General features: G+C 38.6%; 7 protein-coding genes across 7 annotated transcripts; 2 read left to right on the top strand and 5 right to left on the bottom strand.

Annotated features, from left to right (window-relative positions):
• Positions 1-2,105: 2,105 nt before the first annotated feature.
• On the top strand, positions 2,106-7,194 carry GCK72_007140 (uncharacterized protein; the record flags this gene model as incomplete). The annotated part of the gene is made up of 6 exons (XM_003099863.2): positions 2,106-2,151; positions 4,552-4,672; positions 4,958-5,068; positions 5,260-5,412; positions 5,619-5,700; positions 7,057-7,194. 6 exons carry the CDS (start codon positions 2,106-2,108, stop codon positions 7,192-7,194), a joined length of 651 nt encoding a protein of 216 aa, XP_003099911.1.
• Positions 7,195-7,965: 771 nt separating this feature from the next.
• GCK72_007141 (uncharacterized protein) lies at positions 7,966-11,507 on the bottom strand (the record flags this gene model as incomplete). Its single annotated transcript, XM_003099859.2, has 6 exons — positions 7,966-8,530; positions 9,278-9,671; positions 10,018-10,351; positions 10,399-10,494; positions 11,187-11,327; positions 11,376-11,507. 6 exons carry the CDS (start codon positions 11,505-11,507, stop codon positions 7,966-7,968), a joined length of 1,662 nt encoding a protein of 553 aa, XP_003099907.2.
• Positions 11,508-15,492: 3,985 nt separating this feature from the next.
• GCK72_007142 (uncharacterized protein) lies at positions 15,493-15,777 on the bottom strand (the record flags this gene model as incomplete). The annotated part of the gene is made up of 1 exon (XM_003099840.2): positions 15,493-15,777. One exon carries the CDS (start codon positions 15,775-15,777, stop codon positions 15,493-15,495), a length of 285 nt encoding a protein of 94 aa, XP_003099888.2.
• A 2,561-nt stretch (positions 15,778-18,338) lies between these two features.
• On the bottom strand, positions 18,339-19,449 carry GCK72_007143 (uncharacterized protein; the record flags this gene model as incomplete). The annotated part of the gene is made up of 2 exons (XM_053726003.1): positions 18,339-18,782; positions 19,369-19,449. 2 exons carry the CDS (start codon positions 19,447-19,449, stop codon positions 18,339-18,341), a joined length of 525 nt encoding a protein of 174 aa, XP_053590197.1.
• Positions 19,450-20,958: 1,509 nt separating this feature from the next.
• GCK72_007144 (uncharacterized protein) lies at positions 20,959-22,805 on the top strand (the record flags this gene model as incomplete). The annotated part of the gene is made up of 2 exons (XM_053726004.1): positions 20,959-21,107; positions 22,646-22,805. The coding sequence occupies 2 exons, from the start codon at positions 20,959-20,961 to the stop codon at positions 22,803-22,805; spliced, it is 309 nt and encodes a 102-aa protein (XP_053590198.1).
• On the bottom strand, positions 21,401-21,912 carry GCK72_007145 (uncharacterized protein; the record flags this gene model as incomplete). The annotated part of the gene is made up of 2 exons (XM_003099881.2): positions 21,401-21,850; positions 21,898-21,912. The coding sequence occupies 2 exons, from the start codon at positions 21,910-21,912 to the stop codon at positions 21,401-21,403; spliced, it is 465 nt and encodes a 154-aa protein (XP_003099929.2).
• Positions 22,642-23,151, bottom strand: GCK72_007146 (uncharacterized protein; the record flags this gene model as incomplete). The annotated part of the gene is made up of 2 exons (XM_003099802.2): positions 22,642-23,091; positions 23,137-23,151. 2 exons carry the CDS (start codon positions 23,149-23,151, stop codon positions 22,642-22,644), a joined length of 465 nt encoding a protein of 154 aa, XP_003099850.2.
• Positions 23,152-24,855: the final 1,704 nt, after the last annotated feature.

Genomic DNA, 24,855 nt, shown 5'->3' on the forward strand with positions numbered 1-24,855 from the left:
TTTTATTATTTTTTTGTTATTATGAGTCAGATTAGGGAAAAAGCGGAGTGGTCAGAAATGAGTAATTCTGATGAGTGTTGGTGGCCGAGGTTTGGAGAGCGTGGCCTAGAAATCAACGTGAAGGAAGATACTGTAGATTTTTATCAAGGCGTCTGGCGTGCCTTTGACGCGTCTTTGTCGAGACTAGGGCCGGGCCGAGGGAAAATTATGAAGACCCAGTCCGGTTTCAAAAAATGAACCAATTTTTTTCAATTTTTTTCTTCAATTTTTCAATATTTTGCCTAAAATGTGAAGATTTTTGATGATGTTTCAGAATTTATTTTAATTCTGAATGATAGTCGAAAATTTGACTGTTTTGCGAGAAAAATTCAAAAAATTTTAGGAAATTTTGAATTTTGAATTTTGAATTTTGAATTTTGAACACCGGGCCTTGACAAGTTGGCGGTAAAGGGACAAGAAATCATATAAATGCATGGCCTAGAATCCGACAACACTGAAAACTAGGCCAGCGATATTTGCTTCTCTATAAACACCCTTGTCTGATGGCCTAGAGACACCACTCTCTGAAAACTAGTCCCGCAACTTCTGACTAATTTCCCTCTGATCTTTGTAATCCACGTCATCCATCCCCCCGTCTCCTCATATTTCCCCGCCGAGACAATTCGCCACTTCCGCTTCTTACCGTAGAAAATTGACCCCCTCTTCTGCCTCTTCTTCCCCCCAAAAAATCATAAAAACGACACTCAAGAGAAATGGAAAATTGACAAGAACCCATAAAACCATACGTCAATTTAATGTGTGCCCGCCCTTTTCACTTATACTGAACGACCGGAGAAAAAAATATATATTCATTTTGACCCGGGATTCCCAAAAAATCTGAATTGAGAGACAAGGAGATGACGCTAGTGAAAGTGTATAGTTCGAAAAAAGGAGAAGAAGAATACGAAGGCGGCGGAAAGAGGGGATGAAAGTGACTTTGATCTGAAAATTGTGGAGAGACGACGTGGTCATTTGGAAGTGAAGATTAGACTAGAAGACGGGTGGAAAGTGACGTTGGAGTGGAAGATTAGGGGGAGCTGAATACAGTAATCTGGACAATCTGGCGTACGTTCACCGTTTTTACAAGCTAATAAGAAGTTTAGTGATCCTAGATAGTTTTGACCACATTTTTCAAGGTCCGTGCTAGGCCGGTCCAAAGACACGGGTTCAAAAAAAACCAATTTTTTCAACTTTTCATCGAAAATTTGAAAATTTTTTATGTGCTCTCAGGATTCCTTCAAATTCTGAATCATAGTCAAAAATTTGACTTTTTAGCAGGAAAAATTCAAAAAATTCGAAAAATGTTGGTGCCATTTTTGAATATTTTTTCTCAAAAATGTCAAATTTTTGATTATCATTCAGAATTAGAAGAAATTCTGTAAAATCATCAAAAATGTTTGCATTTTCGATGAAAAATTGAAAAAAAAAGTCAAAAAAAAATTTGACCTTTTTTAATCCAGATCTTCGGGCCTTCCCGGGTCGGACCTTGACAAGTAAGTATGCAGAAACTAGCTCCCTGACAGCAAGTGACCACTGACTCACCTTTTGTCCCACCCAATTCAATTTAATCCCCTCCATTCAAAAACTTCATTCCCCACTTTCAGACATAGACAAGACGCAAGAAAAATCAAAAATTCACTTTCCCATCCATCCAAACTTTTTACCTCCTTCTACTTCCGGGGAAGGGACAACACGAATAACAATCTCTCTCTCAGTGGAAGGTGTGAAAGTAATTTCAGAGAGACGCCCCGCCCCCTCCGTCCACTTTTTCGAGGTCTTCTCTCTCGTTCTCTCCTTCTGAAAAGCTGTCTATTCAGACGACGTCCATAGAGAAGGCAGTGCTGCTGCTGCTGCCCCGCCGAGTCGATTCATTCAATTCATCTCGATTTCCATTTCTCTTTTTTTGCGTCGGGGGAGCTTCTGCCTGTGACGATGCTGTTTATTTAGTCTTCTTTTGGAGAAGAAGAAGCTCGTCTCCTTTTTTCGGGGGCATTTATTCTCTCTTCTTCGACTTTTTCCTTCGATCTGTTAACAAAACGTCTTGAATATTCAGAATCTTCAAGAATATGAGATCACCTAGAAAACTACTCAAACAGTTGTCAATCTCGAGAGGTAAGAGCCAGATCTAGTAGCACTGTAATCTTTAAAAAGCCTCTTGAAAACACGCCGAAGGTGCGCCAGACGATACCAACACTGAAAACTAGGCCAGAGGTATCCTGTGGCCTAGAGCATACTTGTCAAGGCCCGGCCCGGATAGGCTCGGATAGGCCCGGCTTCCAAAAATGAGCCAATTTTTTCAAATTTTCACCGAAGATGTGAACATTTCTGATGATTTTTCATAACTTCTTCTAATTCTGAATGATAGTCAAAAATTTGACTTTTTCGCGAAAAAAAGTCAAAATTTTTCAAAAGATTTGAATTTTGAATTTTGGCGGCAAGTAACCCTGTTGTGTCACGGACTGTAACCGTTAAAAAATCATCTGAAAACACGCCAAAGGTGCGCCAGATCAAGGTGTCTAGTGTACTGTACCAAATGCGACCATCTTGCCAGACTCTATTCCATTCCATTCTCCATTTGACGCCTACTCCTTTAAGCACTTTGTTAATTCGTTTCCTATCCACACCTACTCTTTTTCTCTTCCATTTTTTTTCTTTTCAACCAATTTTCACGAAAGAAGAATCATTGAGCAGAATGACCTCCATCCCAAGGGAATTTTAATTGACTTATAGTAGATCAAAAGGTTCAGTAAACATTTTCATTGGCTTAAGGCAGCCACCCAAAAAATTGAAGCTGATCGGTTAGTTATAAGACGAAAAAATATGTAGTTTGTTATTTGTCTTTGTATTACTAATACGATTAAATACAAATCTTGTCTCAATTATTTTTCTTTCTTTCCTGAATCCAAAAATTGAGGGTCTTTGAATAACAAGTCGAATTGAATTGTGTTCCATACGAATACAAAAAAGCAGAAGAAGACGTCTCTGGAAATTTGAGATTTTTCTCTTGTCTTTTTTCTTGAAGGGGTCAACGGAAGTTGAAAAGACAAGGGGGGAAATTGGATACCTTCTACTAGGGGGAAAATGTCTAGAACATTTTCGAAAAGATTGGAAGTTCAAAGGGTATACTGTAGTGGGGTTCGGGAGGGAGACGTGAGAATTCAAAAGAGCAGAAATTTTGGGACATTTCCGGGTATGGGCTTTTGAAAAAAAAGACAACCGGAAATAGCAATTTGAGGAGTTTAGGTACTTTTTGGTCAATTTTTTCTCAGAAAATCCAGAAATTTTCCAAAAATTGTGCACTGACGCCTTTGGTCACTGTAACTTTTGCCACTGTAACTTTTGTCACTGTAACTTTGGTCAAATTTTAAGACATTTCCGGGTAGTGACTTTTTGAAAAGAAAAAAAAAAACGGAAATAGCAATTTGGAACGTTTTTTTGACGTTCTTTTTACTTCTTGCCCAATGTTTTCTCAAAAAATCCAGAAAATTTTACAATGACGTCTTTGGTCACTGTAACTTTGTCAGTGTAACTTTTGTCAGTGTAACTTTGTCACTGTAACTTTTGTCACTGTGAATTCGGTCACTTTGGTCATGTCTTTGGTCGGTGTAACTTTGTACTCCACCGGAAATTTGAAATTCTTTCTGTGCTCTTTTCTGTGCTCTTCTTTAAAAAGAAGCTTTTTTCAACCGACCACAACCTCTGTACGATTATCCGACCACTCATTTCCCTTATCCCCAAACTAATCCCTCTCCCTGATTCCAATATCAAAAACCATGTGCTCTCTCTCGACTATATTGGATTGGATCTAACGAAATAACTGAACAATAATTTTTTCTCGATATGCACACACACACACATATGTGTGCATATCCCCTTCGCGAGATAATCTCTTTTGCTTTCTCTCTCGGCGGGGAGCTCCTAGAAAAAGAGCACGAAGATGGCAAAAAGTTGAATATCACGCGCGTCGATAGGATTAAAGGGAGTGAGAGAAAGGAAAAGTGGGGGGCTTCTGAAGGGAGATTGACGTCATGGGAACTTCTGAAGGGAGGAAATTTGAGAAGGTGTTGATGAGGGGAACACTTCTAAGGGGTTAAGATGTAAGTAATTTGAAATTTCTGGGAAAAAGAGCAGAAAGGGGGGGGATCCCTGATAATCAAACTTGCAAACGGGCCGACACGGGTCGACCCGTAACTCGCTTAAAACCAAATCTTATGAGCTGAAAAATATACCAAAATGTAGATCTCGGTGAGTTCTACATATGTCTGTGACTTACCACGGGCCGGATGGCGGATCGTTAATATACCACGGGCCGGACTAGAATGGTTTTTGGCCATTATTCCGACCCGCGGCCCATTAACGATCCGCCATCCGGCCAGTAGTAGGTCACAGACATAGAACTCGCCGAGATCTACATTTTGGTATATTTTTCAGTTCATAAGATTGCGTTTTAAGCGAGTTACGCGACGAAAAATCCAAAAATTTAAATTCCCGCTTAATCCTTCTATTTTCCAGGAGAACGTCGTCGCCGATCCAACGAAAATCAGGCAAACGGAAACGGGTCAACACCGCCAACCTCAGCCAACAATATGAATATGATCTCGCCAAATCAGGTTCCCGCTTCACCCAGACTCAGGTACGTGGCCTAACTTTTCCCCCTTGACCTCGGAATCCTCGGCCACCCGAAAACACTAGGGTCAAAGCGTCAAGCGACCAAATTAGATTCTCGAGTTTTCCCTTCTGGGAGTATACAGCGCCTCGCAGACAGGAAATTGAGTTCACATTTTTTATTTGTAACAACCCAAAAAGCAGATTTTTTTCCTTTTTCGAAAACTTTATTTTTAGACTCAATTTTTCCTCAAAAGGGGGTACAAAGGGACTGAAAATCTTTCAGTCTGAAAAATAGAAGAGTCATTTTCAGTCCAAACGAATGGCAGTTCGCTTTTGACCACGTCATCTACGATGTCGACGGTCGTGCACAGTTCACAAAGTTCTTGCAATCAGAATATTCAGAAGAGAATATCTTGTTCTGGTGAGTTCTTGCTATTATTTGCACGTTACGCTTCTTGCAACCGCGCTCTACCGAAAACTAAGATAATTGCGTGCAAAATGAAAGACGCAGAGAAAAAGACACTTTTCAAGGCCATTTCGGTGGAGCGCAATTGTAAGAAATGTGCCGAGTTAATAGTGACTCCATTTTCTCAACGTTTCCCCTAATTCCAGGTGGGCTGTTGAAGAGCTCAAAGCAGTCGGTGTCTCCGAAGGACGTGCCAAATTCGAGTCGACTGTACAGGAGATGTACGACACATTTATCGCCGCCGAGTCACCACTTGCCATCAATATTGATCATGATACGAGGACTGATATTATTGGATTGTGAGTTTTCCGAATCCAATGTAGTCATTTTCCCACGATTTCGTACTTTTCTTCTCACCGCCGAATCCTTTTCAATTACCCCGTGAGCCAAAAGCCAAAAGTCAAAAAAATGAGAGTTACTACGTCAATATAAGAGATATTTCAATAGATGATGTTTTTTGATATTCTCCATTTGAAGAACCTTTTCATTTTCATTCATTTTTCAGAGTCGAAGGAAAGGATCCATCCACATTCCCAGAGAACATCTACGAGCGGGCACAAGCACATGTATATCGTTTGATGGAGAAGGTTTGTGTGTGAACGGGTTTTAGGATTTTCAGACAAAGGTTTTGTAGCGAAATCTACATATTTTTAGAGTAAAATTCTTGAAAAATTCGGGAGTTTTAAAGAAAGTATTACTGTAGTTTTATAGAGAGAATTTTTGAGCTTTCAAACAAGTTAGATTCTGAAATTTGAGCTACTAAACAATAAATCTGGATTTTAGTAGAAAAGGCGTTGTCTCACTACACTTTCTAAGCTCTCTGGCCTAAAAAGTGTCTGTCTGTGTGTACAAAATGTCCTGATGTCCTAGAATTCAATATTACCGAGTAGCTGAAGACGTTAAGATTCTGAATCCGGCTTCAATTTTTGAAAAATATCAGAATTAATCGATTTCCAGCGACTTTTACCTTTAAAAAAGCAATTATCGGACTTATAATCGCTGTAAATCGTTAAATTTTCACTGTTTTCAAAATCTGAAAACATATTTTGAATCCTCACGTCTTCAGCTTCCCTGGAACATCAAATTCCAGGACATCCGGACGTTTGGGACACACGGCCCATAATCCAAGGGTACATCGAAAAAGGGTACATCGTGATCATAGGGTACATTTAATCGAAGGGTACAGTGAATCTTAGGGTACATCTAGGAGCTATGATCATGGGGTACATCCATAGGGTTATCATAGGGTACATCGAGTCAGAATTTTCATGAAATTTCAGAAGTCTCACAGTTTTCATCAAGTTTTGAAAAAAAAAACTTTACACACTTAGTTCGAGGAGCATATTACTGCTGTTCTCAGAGGGATGACATAATAAGATTTAGCAATTAAGACAATGCTCGAATCAATTATAGAAACTCCAACATGATCATCTTGCAAATGGTTATTAGAGTAATTTATATGTATATCACCCTTCTCAAAAGATCAGTAATATGCTCCTCGAACTAAGTATTTAAAGTTTTTTTTTTCAAAATTTGATGAAAACTGTGAGACTTCTGAAATTTCATGAAAATTCTGACTAGATGTACCCTATGATAACCCTATGGATGTACCCCATGATCATAGCTCCTAGATGTACCCTAAGATTCACTGTACCCTTCGATTAAATGTACCCTATGATCAAATTTTTCATAGATGTACCCTTTTTCGATGTACCCTTGGATTATGGGCCGGGACACACAGATAGACACTTCCTAGCTAAGGAAGGTCATGGCATCAGTTTGGAGTCATATGTGACGTGACCTAATTTTTTCGCAACTTTTCTCAGTAAACCCAGTAGAAATTGCGATCTGAAGACGCTAGAAATTCCCGGAAAATAATCGAAAACTTTTTAAAAAACTTCAAAATTCCTCTCAAATCTTCAACAATTGCCCTCTCATTTCAGGACTGCTTCTCCCGTTTCGTTCACACGAACGCCTACAAGGACGTGGCAAAAAAGTTGTCACTTCCGCAGACATTTCGTTTCAACTGCATCCGACTCCAGCCGGGAGCAGCGGGAGCGACAGCAACAGCGACCAATTAAAAAGACAACTTTCAATTCATTATTCCCCTCCTCCACTTCATCGTCGTCTACACCCTCCACACCCAACACACTCTCTCCCTCTTCTTCCCGCCGTTCGTTTTCTTCCAGATTCTTCCGAAAATCCTCTTCAAAATCGCCCCAACGATCTCAATCACCGAAACATTGATATGCATTGTGCACAGTGTGGCCAGAAATCTAGTCTTTTTGAGCCACAGCTCCCCCCGTTTTTGACTGTTTTATACCCCCAAAAGACGGTTACTTTTCCCTTTTTAATTTAATTTTTTTTCTTGAACTTCTGAATTGATTGAGCTCCCCCTTCTCTGAAACGTAGTAATTATAGTGATCCTCTATTGAATTGGACCTAAACTATTTCTCTCCCACCCGATTTTACAACAGAAAATCTCTATTCCTTCAAGATTTCTTTTCCCGACCAAAACTGAAAATAAACCATTGCTTCTGAATTGGAATTTTTTGTCTCACTTCCGACAGCGAAGCCACGTTGTAGAAAATCAGTTTCTGAAAAATTTCTATTACAAAAATATTCTGGAACAGTCAGGGATGATCCCTGTCAAATGAAACATTCAGTAAAGAGGGGACCGGTTTTATTTTAACCGTTTCTAATATCTGGTTAATGTTAAAAGGAATGGGACAACTTTTTACAGGAACGTGTGGGTCGGGTAACAAAATAAATAATCTAAATATGCGTGTGTCGAGAGGGGAAAAGAAAAAGAAAAGAGGATCACATAAGAGATTGATTTGGAGGGGAACAAATTATTTGTTGCCTTTCGCTCTTCTTCCCGGGGTCTTTCTGGTCTCGGTTGATGGAGCAGCTGGACGAGTTGGAGTTGATGGGCCGGCAGCAGAAGACGTCGATGGCTGCTGGGAATCAGCTGCGAGCTTCTCCTTCCATTCCTTATCCTTCTTCTCTCTTTCCTCAGCGGCGACCTGCTCCTGGTCCAGGAACGCTGCATACTGTGTGGCTGCGTCTGCTCGTTCCACCCGAACTTGTGGCTCCATCCTCTGCCTTACCGTTTGATGGTTCTGTTCCATTTCCTCCGCACGTGCCGCTTGCTTCTTGCGAATCTCCTCGTCAGCCGCTTCGGCCTCCTTCATCTTCTTATCCACCGCATCCTTCATCTGCACAATCTCTTTCTTCGAGTAGAACTGTGGGACCAGGAAGCGTTTGGCGACAGAATCCATTTTGAGATCCAGCTTCTTGCGGTGAGTCTGTTGGTGTTCGAAGCGGAGAGCCCGATGGTGCTTCTTGAAGAAGTCCGACATCTCGGTTCTCGTGGCGTCCGTCATGTCGGTGCAGCGAGCGCGGAGAAGGAGATCTCTGGAAGAAATATAGGTTAATCCATGAAATAATTAATTAGAGAAGGTGTCAGTTTGGAGATGTGAAACGTGATCTATATCATTGGAAAACTGAAAATACGCTGATTTCAAATATATATTCAGTTTTCGCCTCCAATGCCTGGTATTCGAGAAAAACAAGGTTAAAGTTCTGAAAATGTTAAATTATGTCCTCATTGCAATTATTGCCTCTTTTCTAGCGTCCAAAATTCACCATTTTCATATTAGATTGTGCAAAAACTCTCAAAAATGGCTAAAAACCGCATATTTCCATCAATTTTCAGTGTTTGAATTTAAAAACGAGTCAAAGGTGCACCAGGCATCCCATTTTTAAGAGGAGAACATCTGGAAAGAAAACGCGTCAAAGTAGCGCTTGACTACCCATTTTTCGAACTTTTGGACTGTCGAAGCGCATCAAAAGAAAAAGGTGCGCCTGATAATGTAATTTTGAGATAAACTCGTCGACGGCGCACCAGAAAATTTCAAAAACGGGCCAGAAGCACGCCAGACAACTTATTTTTAAGTCATCATGCGAAAAGTTTTTGCCATTTTTTGCAATTTTCGCCTATTTTACCGAACTTTCAAATTGTTTTTCTCGAATACAAGACCTCGAGGGCAAAAACTGAATGTATATTTGAAATCAGCGTTTTCTCAGCTTATCAACGAAACAGGTCACGCCTATTAACTCCAAACGGACTACATGACCTTCTCTAATAAGTCAAGAACTCACTGAATCTTCAGCAGCGTGTCCTCGTTGAAGTCGAGCGTGCTTTGATCGAAGTCCTCTTCGTTGAGCTCCTTCCATTCAGTCATGAGGATGACTCGCTTCTTGAGATAGATGTAGACCGCGAGCAACGCGTCGACGAGCTCATGCTCATGAGGGAGTTTCTTCTCCGATTCCTCTCGACTCTTCTTATCTTCTTTCGCTTCATTCTCTTGAAGTTTGGATGGCAAAGGATAGGAATTTGATGGCTTATCGAGGATTCCACGCAGTTTCTTCCCTCCCGCCGCTGTTGTTCTTTCCTTGAGAACTGTTGCGTACAGCTCCTCCTCATCTGTCCACTCTTCTCCACCACAGTCCTCATCTTCGTGTTGGTACCGCTTACGGTCTCCGACAGGTGGCTCTGAAAGTTGAAAATTTGTTTTAGTAGTGAAGTTGTTTTGGGTATACTTGCAAACCGGGCCGGCGCGTAACTCGCTTAAAACGCAACATTATCGGCTGAAAAATATACCAAAATGTAGATCTCGACGAGTTCTATTTCTTTGACCTACTAATGGAAGGATGACAGATCGGTATTATGCCGCGGGCCGGGAAAAAGTGCCAAAAAAGGATAAAAACAGCCATTACCGTAATGTGCCGTGGGCCTGGCTAGAATTTGGTTATATTTTTCGGCGCATAACATTGCGTTTTAAGCGAGTTACGCGCCGGCCCGTTTCGACCCGGTTTGCAAGTATGGTTTTGGGTGTTACCTGCGAAAGTGAAGTGGATGCTGTAGAGCAGATAGGCAGCCCGTCCGGCGACTTTGTCGTTCATCGCATGTTTAGCGACAAGCTTTAGCAGCTCGATTCCATTAGCCTCGTAGAATTTTAGCCATGCTTCTGGAGACGAGCGGACGATTGAGGAGATAGCAGAGAGAACACTTAAAAAGATGTGCGTCTTCATCGTCGCGTAGTTCTTCAAGAGCTCGACATATGTTCGGAAGACTTCCGACTCGGCGATGGCCTTCTGGAACTCGGGACGGTTCTCAGCGATTTGTGGAATGAGACGGAGGTAGAGAAGTTGAACTTCTTCGTCTTTGGCGAGCTAAAAACAGGAAATTAAATGAATTGAGGTTCTTGGAAGCAACTCGCCGTCAAATTGGCGATAGCCTCAAGGCCTCTTGCTGAGACGAACTGATCGGCGAAGTTTCCGAGAATGAGATAGTCCTCGAGTTGATCGGCGAGTTCCTGTAAGAAAGGATATGTCTATAGGTATTTTGATGTTTTGGGGTCACTTTATACCATACTTGCAAACCGGGTCGGCACGTAATTCGCTTCACACTGAGTTTATGAGATGAGAAATATACCAAAATATAGGTCTCGGCAAGTTCTATGTCATCGGCTTACTACGAACTGCGTGGCAATTTAAACATTTGCGTTTTTGTGTTAAAAAACGGTTTTTTTAATAGATTTTAAAGGTATCTAGTGGTTTTCGGGTGAGTTTATGCGGTTTCTGTCGACTTTTCACTCTCAAAAGTGCTAAAAATCGTTAAAATGAGAACATCTTGGCAATGTTTTTTTTGAGAAAAATCGATTTTTGTGGTTTTCAAGCGATTTCAAACGATTTTTAACACTAATGTTGCAAAAAACACATTAGCGACTAGTCATCCGACACGTATACTGGTTTTTTAGGCATTCTCGGTTTTTGACATTTTTTCCGGCCAACGACATGTTAACGACTAGCTCGTAGTAAGTCGATGACATAGAGCTCGCCAAGATCTACATTTTGGTATATTCATCAGCTCATAATATTGCGGTATAAGCGAGTTACGCGCCGACTCGTGTTGGCTCGTTTCGGCAAGGTTTAAAGCTAACAAAAGTGGCAAATTTAAGTGGATTATGCTATTCTTCTCCCTATTTCTGTTTCCGCGCCGACAAACCTTCGCTGCGGCGATCTTCGCCGGATTTTTGGCGAATTCCGTCGGATCCTCTCCGCCAAGAAGGAAGAATTGTGTGAAGAGGCATGGTCCTTGGTTGCCACCCATCGTGCTGCGCATCGCCAACTCGAGGAATTGCATATCCTAAAATGATTTATAATAGAAAATGCTAGAAAATTAGGATTTCAATACATTCGGCTTCAATTTCGTCACGTCATCATCTCTCGGCGGTTCCAGATCGAACGATTGTCCCGGTTCGGTGACACTTGTCGAGAGAGCCAACAGTTTCTTCCATGGATCGACGGTGGTCTCAGCGGACGTCATTGTAGAATCACTGAAAGCAAAAAGACATTAAGTTATGGAGATCGGGACAAAAAGACAACATTTTACGGAAATTTGATGGAATTACGGGAAAATTGGACAATATATTTCAGAAATTTCGGCGCTGGTGCGAAAATTGACAAAAATAAAGTAAATCCTGACGATTTCCGGGTTTTTAAACCACGAAAACAGCAGAAATACAACATTTTAAGAAAAATTGATGAAAGTATGTGAAAATTGGACAAAATGTGCCAAAAACTGCGGCATCGATGCGAAAAATGACAAAAAAAGGAATAATCTGACGACAATTGCTTGATTTCAACACACAAAAAAACAAAACATCGAAAATTGAGCGGGCTGCGATTTTTCAAAAAGTCTTTCCCGCTGTGAAAGTTTGTCAAAGTCATTTTTACAACAAAAACATGTTGAAAACTAACAACTTTTTGTCTCGTAAAACTTGAAAGTGCCAAATAAAATTTTTGAAAACAAAAACTAGCCTTACATTCCACTTTTAGGTGAGCAATTAATTTTTTTCTAGAAAAATCTCGAATTTATTCCGAAAATCGAGGTGGCCGCGGCCGAGGAAACGAACGAATTCTCAGAAGAGCGCGCTTGCTTGGAGTGACGTCATCGTCAAATTTACGGCGGCTAATTCAGCTTTTTAAAGAAAAATTACGCTTTTGGAAGGGAATTTGTGTATTTTCAGTGTTAATTGAGCTAGAGTTCTTGTGGAATTTTTTTTTTCGACGTAAAATTAAACAAACTTCATCGAAATGTTGCAAAAATTACAATGTAGCCGTTGTTTTCATCGACTATCCGTTTTTCAATAGTTTTTTAATTTGTTTCGATAGTTTCTGTAATAGTTCGATTCAAATATCATCTTCCTGCTAGTTCACCGCAATTTCAGAGGTTTCATCGAGCATTTCAGAATAACGTCCGGCTACCGCGGCAATTTTTGTTCAAATTCTCGATTTTGAGAAGATTCTGCCTCAAAGTCAAACAAAAACTCGCCTTTTCACTTTATTAAAACAAAAATATAAATTATAGAATAACATTACAATGAAAAACTCCAAAAATCGCGTTTCGAAGGAAAAACAACTAAAAAATTACAAGAAATTACAAAGAACATTTCTCAGACAATATTTAGATAATTCATGATCTTCCGGATCTTCATCAATCACCCACTCTCCATTCCGATCCCGTTTAATAATTCCTTCCCAATTTCTTTTAGTTTCTGGATGGATTCCGATGAAATCTATTTTTTCCGAGTTCCAAGTGAGTAAAACATGATAATTTATGGGAATTGACAAAATATTGATAGCAATGCAAGCATATCGAGTGAAACTGAAGTTTTCGATTAAGCTATCTTCTTTCAAATAATAATTATAGAAGATTTGTCGTTTTTTATTGATTTTTTGGTTGCTTCAACTCGTAAGATCCCAACTTCCAACCAAAAACTGCAACATGAGAATGGAGTATTCCATATTTCCCAATTCCTCTCTTTTCGTTGTTATAGAAATAACCATACTTGTCAAATCACGGGCCGGCCCGGGCCGGGCCGGGCCCTCGGAAAATTTCAGGGCCCGGGCCGGCCCGCAGGGCCCGCAGCAAGCTTTTTTTTCAATATTTTGACGGGCCGGGCCGGGCCGGGCCGGGCCGGAAGATTTTTTTAGCGGGCCCGGCCCGGCCCGGCCCGTGACAAGTATGGAAATAACTAATGTTTCCAATATGTGAAACCCAATCTGGCAGTTTATTCTCTCCGAGACCTCCTGCCGTTTCCCTTGACCTCGCGTTTTCATAATTTCTCTCTACCCGGGTTTTTAAACAAACTGCGCCTTTCCTTTCTTTCATCATTCTTTATCAATCAATTGTTCAATAACATATTATTATCATTCAGTAATAATTCGTTGCAACAAGGTATCATTCGGACCGGGTATTTCAATACAAAAATATTTAAAAGTTAGACAGAAATCGTAGAGAGCGTGTAGAATTTGAAAGACGTAATATTGTTGCAATTCTTTGAGTTCCTGGAAAATATGTATTACACATTCACAGGGGTGCGAGGCGTAAGGTCCGCAACGAAAAGTTTTGAAATTACCGGCCCAGTCGCGATGCGTGTGCGTCGCGTTTTTCATCAAAATATACAACAAACACACGCTAAACTTGAACTTGGCACTCAGCCAAGTCAGTTTTTGGCACCGTGCCAACCGCTGAGCGACGGAGCGCGTTTAAGCGACCTTGCGTTTTGCAGCCCTGTGCACATTAAGTTTCTTGCGAACTCAGATGTATATGAATGTCTTTAAAAATACATACCTTTTTTTCAATTCTGTAAAGTTATCAAAAAGTTGTCAGCTATAAAATTGAAGCCAATAATTTGAATAATTTTACTATTATCGAAATAAAAAAGTTCCGACATTTTTTCCCCCTCGGTTATTATCAAATTTTGGCTTGAGTCTGCAAACACCGAGGGGGAAAAAATGTCGGAACTTTTTTGTTGCGACAATAGTACATAATTAAAATTCTGACACTATCCCAAGCAGAATCACTCACCCCACACCAGTGCATGGTGATTGCAACACAAATAATCGTTCCAATATAATATTGGAATTTCATATTGAATCGAATGAATGCTTGCAATATACATGTGTTTTGAACAAGATGTATAATATAACCAATGTTGATTAGGCAGTAAAAAGTGTATTCGATCTGAAATAGTTTTTATTCTTATAGGTGTACTAAGGCACGATAATTCAAAGTGAACCTATACAAACGCGCTTTTTTGAGAAAAATCGCTTACCTAAATTTTCTTGTTCAAACTGAAAAACTTGACAAAAAATAGGTTTTAGGAAAAATATAATCGAGAAAGGCCAATTTTTTGAAGAAACAAAAAATATTGAAAAATTGCAATTTAGGCGTCAAATAATATTACCAAAACGTAGTCTCAACAAAGCGCGTTTGCATAGGTTAAGATTGAATCATCGTGCTAAGGTAAACACTGATTTTTTCATAGAATAATGTACGTGTGCCTGTGAGTTTATTTTCATATTGAAATTTTTTTTTGGTTGGAACCCCGCTGAGAATGATCGCAGATGATCCTTCGCTGGCCGAAGAAATTTGGCGTTGTGACCTAGAAATTCAACTTCGGCCCTATGTTTTCCACGTCTTTTTTCCAGAAAATGAACTCACAGACACACATACATCATTCTATGAAAAAATCAGAGTTGACCTAGTATACATTTAAACTAAAAAAATTAGAATAGATGAAAATTAATAATGACCTACCTGCCCCCTTAAATCAAGTACAAACGAGATAGAAAGATGAAGGGTTGAATAAATAATCGTTCCAAAAATCACATATCTTATTTGCTCTTTATAGTAATCCACTGGAAAAATATCTTCTTCTGTAACATCTTGACTTACTAAAGAGTCGAGAAGTTTGTATCCGATCAGCACACAAATTACAATAGAATAAATGCAGTCACTCAAATTGACAGCAGTTGTCAAGAACCAAATAATCCAAATGAATTCAGTTGAAAGAAGAAATGGTACAAATGGGATTTCATTGAAGGATTGGAAAATGGAGAGGAGCATGAATTGGTTCGACGGTTTGGGGGGAAAGGGAGAAAATCGACAGAAGGGGATAAAGGGGTGGTGGCAGATGGTGGGGGGGGGGGGGGGGGGGGGGGAAGGGTACACAGAGGAGAGCTGGCCACCACGGAGAACACCAGGAATGAGGTTGTTCTAAATTAACGTAGGGGACAGTGAATTGGAGATGGACTAAAATCATTTCAGAAACAGTGAGCCAGATTATGTTCGGCTCTTTGGCATCATACCAAATGTTCAAAAATAGCTTTATTACTTTATAAAAACAAAACATATAAATAATGCAACAAGATTACAAGAAAAAGCAAAAACAAAAAATTGTAGAGGTGTTGAAAGAAAAGTTTAAAAATACAAGAAATTACAAACAGACAAATAAGCAAATTTGTCAGACAACAGATAATTCATGATCTTGTGGGCTTTCATCAATCACCCACTCTCCATTTCGATCCCTTTTAATCACTCCTTCCCAATTTCTTTTAGTTTCTGGATGGATTCCGATGAAATCGAGCTTCTCCAAGTTCCAAGTGAGTAGAACATTATAGTTTATCGGAATTGACAAAATGTTGATAGCAATACAAGCATATCGAATGAAATTGAAGTTTTCCAATAATTTTTCTTCTTTCAAATCACTAATATAAGCGTAAAACAATACGAAGCACCCAATTCCCATCAAAAAATGAAATAAGAACAACAGATAGCTCTGTCGTCTAGAAATTCTCGTGGTCTTCTTTAAGAAAAGTTGAAAATCACAAAAGCATATCCCCAGATGCTCAAAGATTGAGATGGGTAGATAATAAAGAAGCGCGAGAATTGTAATTTCGATGATGTTTGGGGCCTGAAATAAGTAATTGTATTCAATGTAGAACAGGATAAAATATAGTTGCAAACCGGGCTGAAACGGGCCACTCGCTTGAAACGCAATATTACGAGCTGAAAATATACCAAAATGTAGATATCGCCGAACTCTATCTCTGTGACCTAATACGGGCCGGATGGCGGATCGGTAATGTGCCGCGGGCCATGAAAGAGTGCCAAGAACGCGATAATGGCCAAGAAAGTCATTCTAGCTCTGCCCGCTGCACATTACCGATCCGCGATCCGGCCCGTATTAGGTCACAGAGATAGAACTCGCCGAGATCTACATTTTGGTATACAGTACCGCTCAAAAGTATATTAACTTTTTGTTTTTTGATCATAACTTATCTCAAATAGGTCCGATTGAGCTGAAACTTTGGGAAAACATTTATTGTAGAGTTTTTAATATATTTACACAAAATTTGGGTAAAAAATCATGTTCCAAAAGTTTTTTGCACAATTTTCGAAAATCTCAAAAATGCGAAAAAATGGCATATTTTTGTTTAAATGATCAGTGTATCGAAAACAGGCTGTAGAAACAGTGTTTATGATAGTTTTCCGTAAGAAATAGTCTAGTTCTTCAATTTTTGAGTACTGGTCCGCAATCCTAGGCATGCTTTCCATGTATCCCATTCCGGCAAAGTATGGTGATTGAGACATTTGGAGTTTTGAAGTTCGAACTACTGTAAAATAGTTTATTTTCATAGAAAACAGTAGCGGTTTACCCGAAACTGTTCAAAAAACGATAAAGAACAATTTAGAAATAACCCGATTCTGATACAAGCTTTCAATCAGTTTTTGGAGACGTTCAAACGTCAACTAGAGGTTCTCCGGAATGGCAATCTGACACGTTCCGGATCGAAATTTCATAATTATCTGGAACCCTTCTCATCAAAACTTCCGACAATTATTATTTCAGTATCTGTCAATATTTTGAACCGTATTCTGAAGCACAAATTTGTAATTGAGAGCTCTGCCATTCTCTGCAAATTAGTAAATGGCATTTCAAAAAACTCAAAATTTTTTAATTATTTTTTTTTCTCAAGAAATAGTGTCTAGCTGATTATTTTTTAGTTTTCTACATCAGAAAAAGACTTCAATAGATTTTTAACAATTAAAAACCTATTGAATCACGTTTTATTATATTTTCATACTGTAGACAAAAACTGCAGTTAGAACGTGGATACAGCGTAGTTACTTTTTAGTGTGCACATACTTTCAAACAAATTTGTGCTTCAGAATACGGTTCAAAATATTGACAGATACTGAAATAATAATTGTCGGAAGTTTTGATGAGAAGGGTTCCAGATAATTATGAAATTTCGATCCGGAACGTGTCAGATTGCCATTCCGGAGAACCTCTAGTTGACGTTTGAACGTCTCCAAAAACTGATTGAAAGCTTGTATCAGAATCGGGTTATTTCTAAATTGTTCTTTATCGTTTTTTGAACAGTTTCGGGTAAACCGCTACTGTTTTCTATGAAAATAAACTATTTTACAGTAGTTCGAACTTCAAAACTCCAAATGTCTCAATCACCATACTTTGCCGGAATGGGATACATGGAAAGCATGCCTAGGATTGCGGACCAGTACTCAAAAATTGAAGAACTAGACTATGTCTTACGGAAAACTATCATAAACACTGTTTCTACAGCCTGTTTTCGATACACTGATCATTTAAACAAAAATATGCCATTTTTTCGCATTTTTGAGATTTTCGAAAATTGTGCAAAAAACTTTTGGAACATGATTTTTTACCCAAATTTTGTGTAAATATATTAAAAACTCTACAATAAATGTTTTCCCAAAGTTTCAGCTCAATCGGACCTATTTGAGATAAGTTATGATCAAAAAACAAAAAGTTAATATACTTTTGAGCGGTACTGTATTTTTCATTGCATAATATTGCGTTTCAAGTGAATTATGCACCGACCCGGTTCCCAAGTATGGAAAACTTACATTTTCGTGGAATCCAGTTGGAAAACAACTATTGATGATAAGGATTACATTCAACAAGAATATAGAAATCGCCAATAAATACCGATGGCGAATGAAATTTTTCGGATTCTGTCGATCATTTCCGCATATCAAGAAGAAAATAGCTCGCAGGTTGAATGACACAATGAAAAGATGGGCGGTCATAGAAAATCGACATTTATCGGTAGGGTATACATAATCCAAGTGGATAGTAGCAATAATGTAGAGTGCTATGGTAACAGAAAATACGTAGAGAATATAAAACGTTAAAGATGTTACACTCATAGAAAATTTGAACAGAAAAGAGTGAATGAATGAAAGAAAGAGATGATGAATATTGATTTTCTTATAATGGGGTTCTGGGAAATCGGAGAGAATCGGTCGCATTGGAGTAATCCTTCATACAACTGGTGTCTTATGATCTTCTGAAGTCTGATCTACTTCACTTTGGTCCATTTTCATGACTCCTTTCCACTCCTTTCCAGTTTCTGGGTGATATCCTTCAAACTCTAGTTTTTCAGAATTCGAAGCACGAAGAGCAAGATAAGTTGCGGGGATTGAGAGTACATTGATAGTAGTACAAGCGTATCGAACAAAATGGAAATTGGAAATCAACGCCTCTTTTCCAAAATCTTGAGCGTCAATTAAGAAAAATCTGATGCATCCAACTTCGATCAGCAAATGATATACGATTAGTTTCAAAATTAGACATGGATTAGAAAACCATCCAGTCTTCAGATGGCTCAGTCGAAGTCTTCTAGCGAATAAATCAGAAACAAGGAACAATGCGAATGGTAGCCAGGTGAGAATCCCCAGCAAGGCGAAAGTCATCACGGTAGGTAGCTGAAAACGGGATTCATTAGGATTTGGATTGAAAAAAAAATACTTGTCAGGGCCCGGCGACTTGGCGCCAAAATTCAAGTTTTTGAATTTTTTCGCGAAAAGGCCAAATTTCCGAATATCATTCAGAATTAAACGAAATTCTGAAAAATTATCAAAAATGATAACATTTTCGATGAAAAGTGAAAAAATTTCAGCCGGACCTTTTTTTTTTGACATTTTTCAATTTTTCCTCGAAAATAAGAACAATTTTCTATGATTTTTCAGAATTTCTTATAATTCTAAATGAAAGTCGAAAATTCTACTTTTTCGCGAAAAAAAAAATCAAAAATTGCACCAAAAAGCCACCAAAATTCATAATTCACCAAATTGACACCAAAATATAAAATTAAAAATTTTGCGATTTTTTTGAAATTTTTTTCACGAAAAAGTCAAATTTCCAACTATCATTCAGAAATTAACGAAATTCTGGAAAATCATCAAAAATGATAGCATTTTTGATGAAAAATTTCAAAAAATTTCAAAAAAATTAGTCCATTTTTTGGAGCCGGGCCGGGCCTTGACAAGTATGCAATAAAAAAAACCGTACAAATTTCGGGAGCACGTTGAGCCCTTCCAAACTAGCCAGAATGAGGGAAGCATTGAATGCAAACAGCGTAATGACCAACATCCATCGATTGAGAATAAAAATTTTCGGGGTCTGTCTATAGTGTATGAAAACAGTACTCAACGGCATGGTTGACACCAAAATTTGAAAGTTTTTCAACCCCCAAGTGAATTCCATCGGTTTGACCAAATCCAAATGAATTGAAACAATTGTGTATAGCAGGATTAGAAGTAGAAATAGATAGAGGTTGTGAACTATAGTTGATGTTTGAAGCATTGTTGCAGGCTGTCAGAAGAAGAGAGGTGAATAAATGAGAGGGAAAATTGAGGCGATAAGGGAGACCACGAGACCACCTGGTAGAGAACTAAATAAAAACGGGAGAATTGAGAGAGGTGTATGTTTGCATTAGTGCGCAGGAGAATGCATGAAAGGCGGAAAGTGAAAACGCCAACTTTTTCAAAATGGCAGAGAATCAGAAGTTTTCATTAATAGGATACAAAATATAGGCTGAACAGAGCAAAAGTAGCTGATCATTTTTGTAGTTGATCATTTTTTTGTAGGGACACTATTTTGAAAGTTACAGGTTGTCAAAGTGAAAACCTCCAAAATTTCCCTAATATTTACATATGCATTGAAATTAGTCGGTTTCAGAGAGAAATGAGAAATTTGATTACCTGTAACTTTTATGATATTCTCCCTACAAAAAAGTTGCCAACTACAAAAATGATGTTATTGTTCAAAGAGTTCTTCGTAGGGCACTACTATTAGACGGGCAGTTCAAATAGAGTTTTAACACCTCCAACGTCTAGCCAAACACTAGGATATCTGGACAAACAGACCACCCACTGCTGTCTTCTCTCACTAATAGCACCCAACAATAGATACATTTATTCCGTCTCCTCTACATTTTACCTTACTCTTTTTGAAATATGGGTAAAGTATCTTTCCTTCTTTACTATCTCTATTTGTTCATTTTCTCAATATTTCTATTCATTATTGCATCAATTCATTTGGACCTTATCAATCCCCAGAAAAACAGTTCTGCCGCTACTGTGTGTGAACTTTGGACTTTATCCTACCTGTTGTCCTTAAAATTATATAAAGAAGATGGTAGACAGACACCGGAAAGTTTCATTCGAATCAGATGTCTATCGGTTATTTCAGTGATTTTATTAGCTCTTTGCCTTATTTTTAACAGTTTGAAGACTCTAATTATGGAGCCCGTTTATGTAAGTTTAGAAGAAAAGTTGAAATTCAAAAGTAGTTGTATTCCAGACACCTGTAATCGTCGCAATATGCATAATATCCATCTTCATTCTTCTTATCTATCAGTCAATATCACTCTTTCTGCATTTTGGTATTTCTTGTCGCTATTTCCAACTTTTCTATGTGAAAACTGCACGGTTTTCCAAGACACAATGGCTCCTGTTATTCTTGTTTCACACTGTGTTGAGTGTTGGATGCTATGGACTTTTCTGTATTGATGCTACCATCCTAGATAAGGATGAACTAATCGACAATTTTTATTTCATTCGATATGTTTGTATTGCTATCAATATACTCTCTATGCCTATGACTTATCATTTTCTACTCGCTTGGAATTCTGAAAAGCTGGAATTTGTTGGAATTCATCCGGAGACAAAATTGCATTGGAAAGGAGTTATGAGAAAGATGGAAGATGGGAAATGGGAAGTAGATCAGACTCCAGGAGATCATGATTTGTATGTTGTATAAGGGACTTGTGTTGATTGGTATGCTTTTTTGAATAAATATGTTCATTAATTTGTTTTGGCCTTTCGAGCGGTACTGTAGATATAGGTTATGAACAGGGAGTCAGAAGAAGGGAGGTGATAATAGAGACCACCGGGTGGGAAACCAAATAAAACCTGGAGGACTGAAGGAGGTGTATGTTTGCTTGAGCACGCAATAAGATGCATGAAACGCGGTAAGTGGAATTGCCAAAAATTAATGAACATATTTATTCAAAACATCACACCATCTCCACAAAAATCATTCAGACAACACACAAATCATGATCTTCTGGAGACTGATCGACTTCCCATTTCCCATCTTCCATCTTTCTCATAACTCCTTTCCAATGCAATTTTGTCTCCGGATGAATTCCAACAAAATCCAGTTTCTCAGAATTCCAAGCGAGTAGAAAATGATAAGTCATGGGCATTGAAAGTAGATTAATAGCAATAGAAACATATCGAATGAAATGAAAATTGTCGATTAGTCCATCTGTCTCAAGGATGTTAGCATCAATACAAAAGAGTCCATAGCAGCCAACACTCAACAAAGTGTGAAACAGGAATAGTAGGAGCCATTGTGTCTTGGTAAACCGTGCAGATTTCATATGGAAAAGTCGGAAATCATCATAAGAAAGACCGATTTGAAGCAAGAGTGATATCGTCTGATAGACGAGAAGAATGAAGATGGATAATAGGACGAATAAAGGTGTCTAAAAAACAACTATTTCTGAATGTCAACGTTTTCTTCAAAACTTACCCAAATGGGCTGCATAATTAGAGTCTTTAAACTGTTGAAAATAAAGCAAAAAGCTAATAAAAGCACTGAAATAAGCGAAAGACATCTGACTCGAATAAAACTTTCCGGTGTCTGTCTAGTACTTTTACATAACTTTAAAGACAGCAGGTATGACAACATCCAAAGTTCGACCAGAGCACCGGCCGAACTCTTTTCCTGGGGATTGATGAAATCCAAATGAATTGGTGTAATAACGTATAGAAATATTTTGAAAAGGAACAAATAGAGGTAGTAAAGAATGAAAGATATGAGACCCATTTCACAAGAAGAGAAAGGAAAAATATAGAGAAGAATAGGGGGAACAAGTGTTTCGATTGTTGAGTGGGTTCTATTAGTGAGATAACAGTGAGTGGTCTGTTTGTCCAGATATCGTTGTGTTTGGCTAGACGTTGTAGGTATTAAAACTCTATTCGAGGTGCCCCTCGAATAGTGGTGCCCCTCTTATACAGTTGCCCTTCAGCAATTTAAACTTTTCTCTAATATCATCATTAACTAGTTCGAATTGTTCTCTCATATTTCAGCATTTTTGTTGTCATAAACGTAGTTTGCTAGAAAATTTCAGAAAATAAATTCGTCATTAAGAGGACTGAGAGAGGTGTATGTTTGCTTGAGTGCGCGAGAGGTTGTTGCATGGAAGGCGATAAGTGGAATTGCCAAAAGAGAACATATTTATTCAAAACATCACACCATCTTAACAAAAATCATTTAGACATTACACAAATCATGATCTCCTGGAGACTGATCCACTTCCCATTTCCCATCTTCCATCTTTCTCATATCTCCTTTCCAATGCACTTTTGTCTCCGGATGAATTCCAACAAACTGCAACTTGTCCGAACTCCAAGCAAGCAGTGATTGATAAGTCATAGGAATTGAAAATAGATTGATAGCAATACAAACATATCGAATGAAATGGAAATTGTCGATCAGTCCATCCTTCTTAAGGGTGTTAGCATCGATACAGAAAAGTCCATAGCAGCCAACACTCAACACAGTGTGAAACAGGAATAGTAGGAGCCATTGTATCTTGGAAAGCCGTGCAGTTTTTATATGGAAAAGTTGGAAATCGTCATAAGAATGACCAATATGCAGCAAGAATGATTTTGGTTGATAGATGAGAAGAATGAAACTGGATGTTGCGACGTTTGAATGTATCTAAAGACTATTATTTTTGAATGCCAATTTTTGTTCAAAACTTACATAACCGGGCTTCATAAATAGAGAATCTAAACTGTTGAAAATAAAGCAAAAAGCTAATAAAAGTATTGAAATAAGCGATAGATATCTGATTCGAATGAAACTTGCGGGCGTCTGCCTAGTCTTTCTATGTAACTTTAAGGACAGCATGTTTGATATAATCCAAATAAAATACAGAGCCGTGCCCCAACTCTTTTTGGCACTGTTCTAGAACGCCGGAACGAAAAAAAAATCCCGGAACCAAAAAAAAATCCAGGAACCAAAATTTTAATTCTATTTTTTGAATTTTTGCGGAGATATAATGTTTCAGAGCACCGAAAAGAGACTGAAAAGTAAAACGGAAAGTCAGTACGGGCCCAAAAGAGATACCAGTTCTGAGGAAGTGGTGCAAAGGCTTTAGTTGTGACGAGGAAGTTTTATGGAGGATTGGTGGAAACCTGCCCCTCAACCATAAGGATGTTTCACTGACTGCTATCTGTGTACATATTATGATCTGAAAGAGGCACACAAACAGAGATCGATAAACCTTTTATTGTATAGGTTAGCTATGATTAGTGCAAGCTGGTAGTTGTTATCTTCGGTTGACGGCTGGTTGGTAGTCGGAGAGTGTGGTGTCTTACTGTGAAATTGCTGATACTCACATAGCTGAATTCCCAAATCTCGAGCTTCCTTGCTTGTAGGTGTTATTCGATCTTTTCTTGATCATTAGTAGTTGGAATTAGACTGCTGGTACTGAATTTGTCCTTTGACGACTGCTTGTATTGAAGTTTTCATCTTCTGTTTGTACTTCCTCGCTACTCCAAGTTGTTTCGTGTGGCTATCCTCGTCGCGAGGCCTAGCTTCTGATGTTGGTCGGAATTAGCGGTTGGTATGACTTGTAGTTGTGACTTGTTCACTTTCATATAACTGTTCCAGAAGAGCTCCTTCACAGAAGGTCCATTCCAGTGTGGTAGGTCAGATGGTTGTAATTTTCAGGAGTTTGATATCCAGAAAATGAGTTGTGAAACAGTGAAGTTGTTGAAATTGTTTGAAATTCCAGCTGAAGTTGCTTGTCTGCTTCCTCCTATTAGGTGGGTTTGACGTTGACAACTTGGCTCCTAAACCCGGGAATCGTTGACTTCTTGTTGATGAATCCGGTTAATCCTTAGCTATCCGTGGACTGATGTTCCTGGCTTCCTCTCGTTGACTAACTGATCCATAATCTTACTGAAGATGATATGGGAAGTAGATGACCTTTTCTTCCTGGCTTTCTTCCGTTGTTCAACGAATCCTTGAATCCTCGAGACAAAGAATCGTGAATTGTCGTTGGGCTGTCTTCTGGTGATTGAGATGATTGATGAAGACATGAGACTTTAAATAGACCTGTTGAAAAATTATTAAAGAATTGACTAGAAAAAGAAAGACTTGTTGACTTTTTAGCCAGAGTTTTCAAGTTCTTTGCCAACTGGATCTGAACTTGAACCTGATTGTAACATTTTTGCTAAAAGTGGACATAAGATTCTGACTTAACGGGCAACCAGCTGATGATTTGCTGGTAAGACTTTGCACCACTTCCTCAGAACTGGTATCTCTTTTGGGCCCGTACTGACTTTCCGTTTTACTTTTCAGTCTCTTTTCGGAGCTCTGAAGCATTATATTTATTTATTTTTATTTATTTATTTATTTACTTCAAGGGATAGGAGGCTATAAGATACAAAGAAGACTTGAAACATATCCCTCACG

Source organism: Caenorhabditis remanei, chromosome II, assembly GCF_010183535.1.
Source record: "Caenorhabditis remanei strain PX506 chromosome II, whole genome shotgun sequence".
In the NCBI taxonomy this organism is placed as follows: Eukaryota; Metazoa; Nematoda; class Chromadorea; order Rhabditida; family Rhabditidae; genus Caenorhabditis; species Caenorhabditis remanei.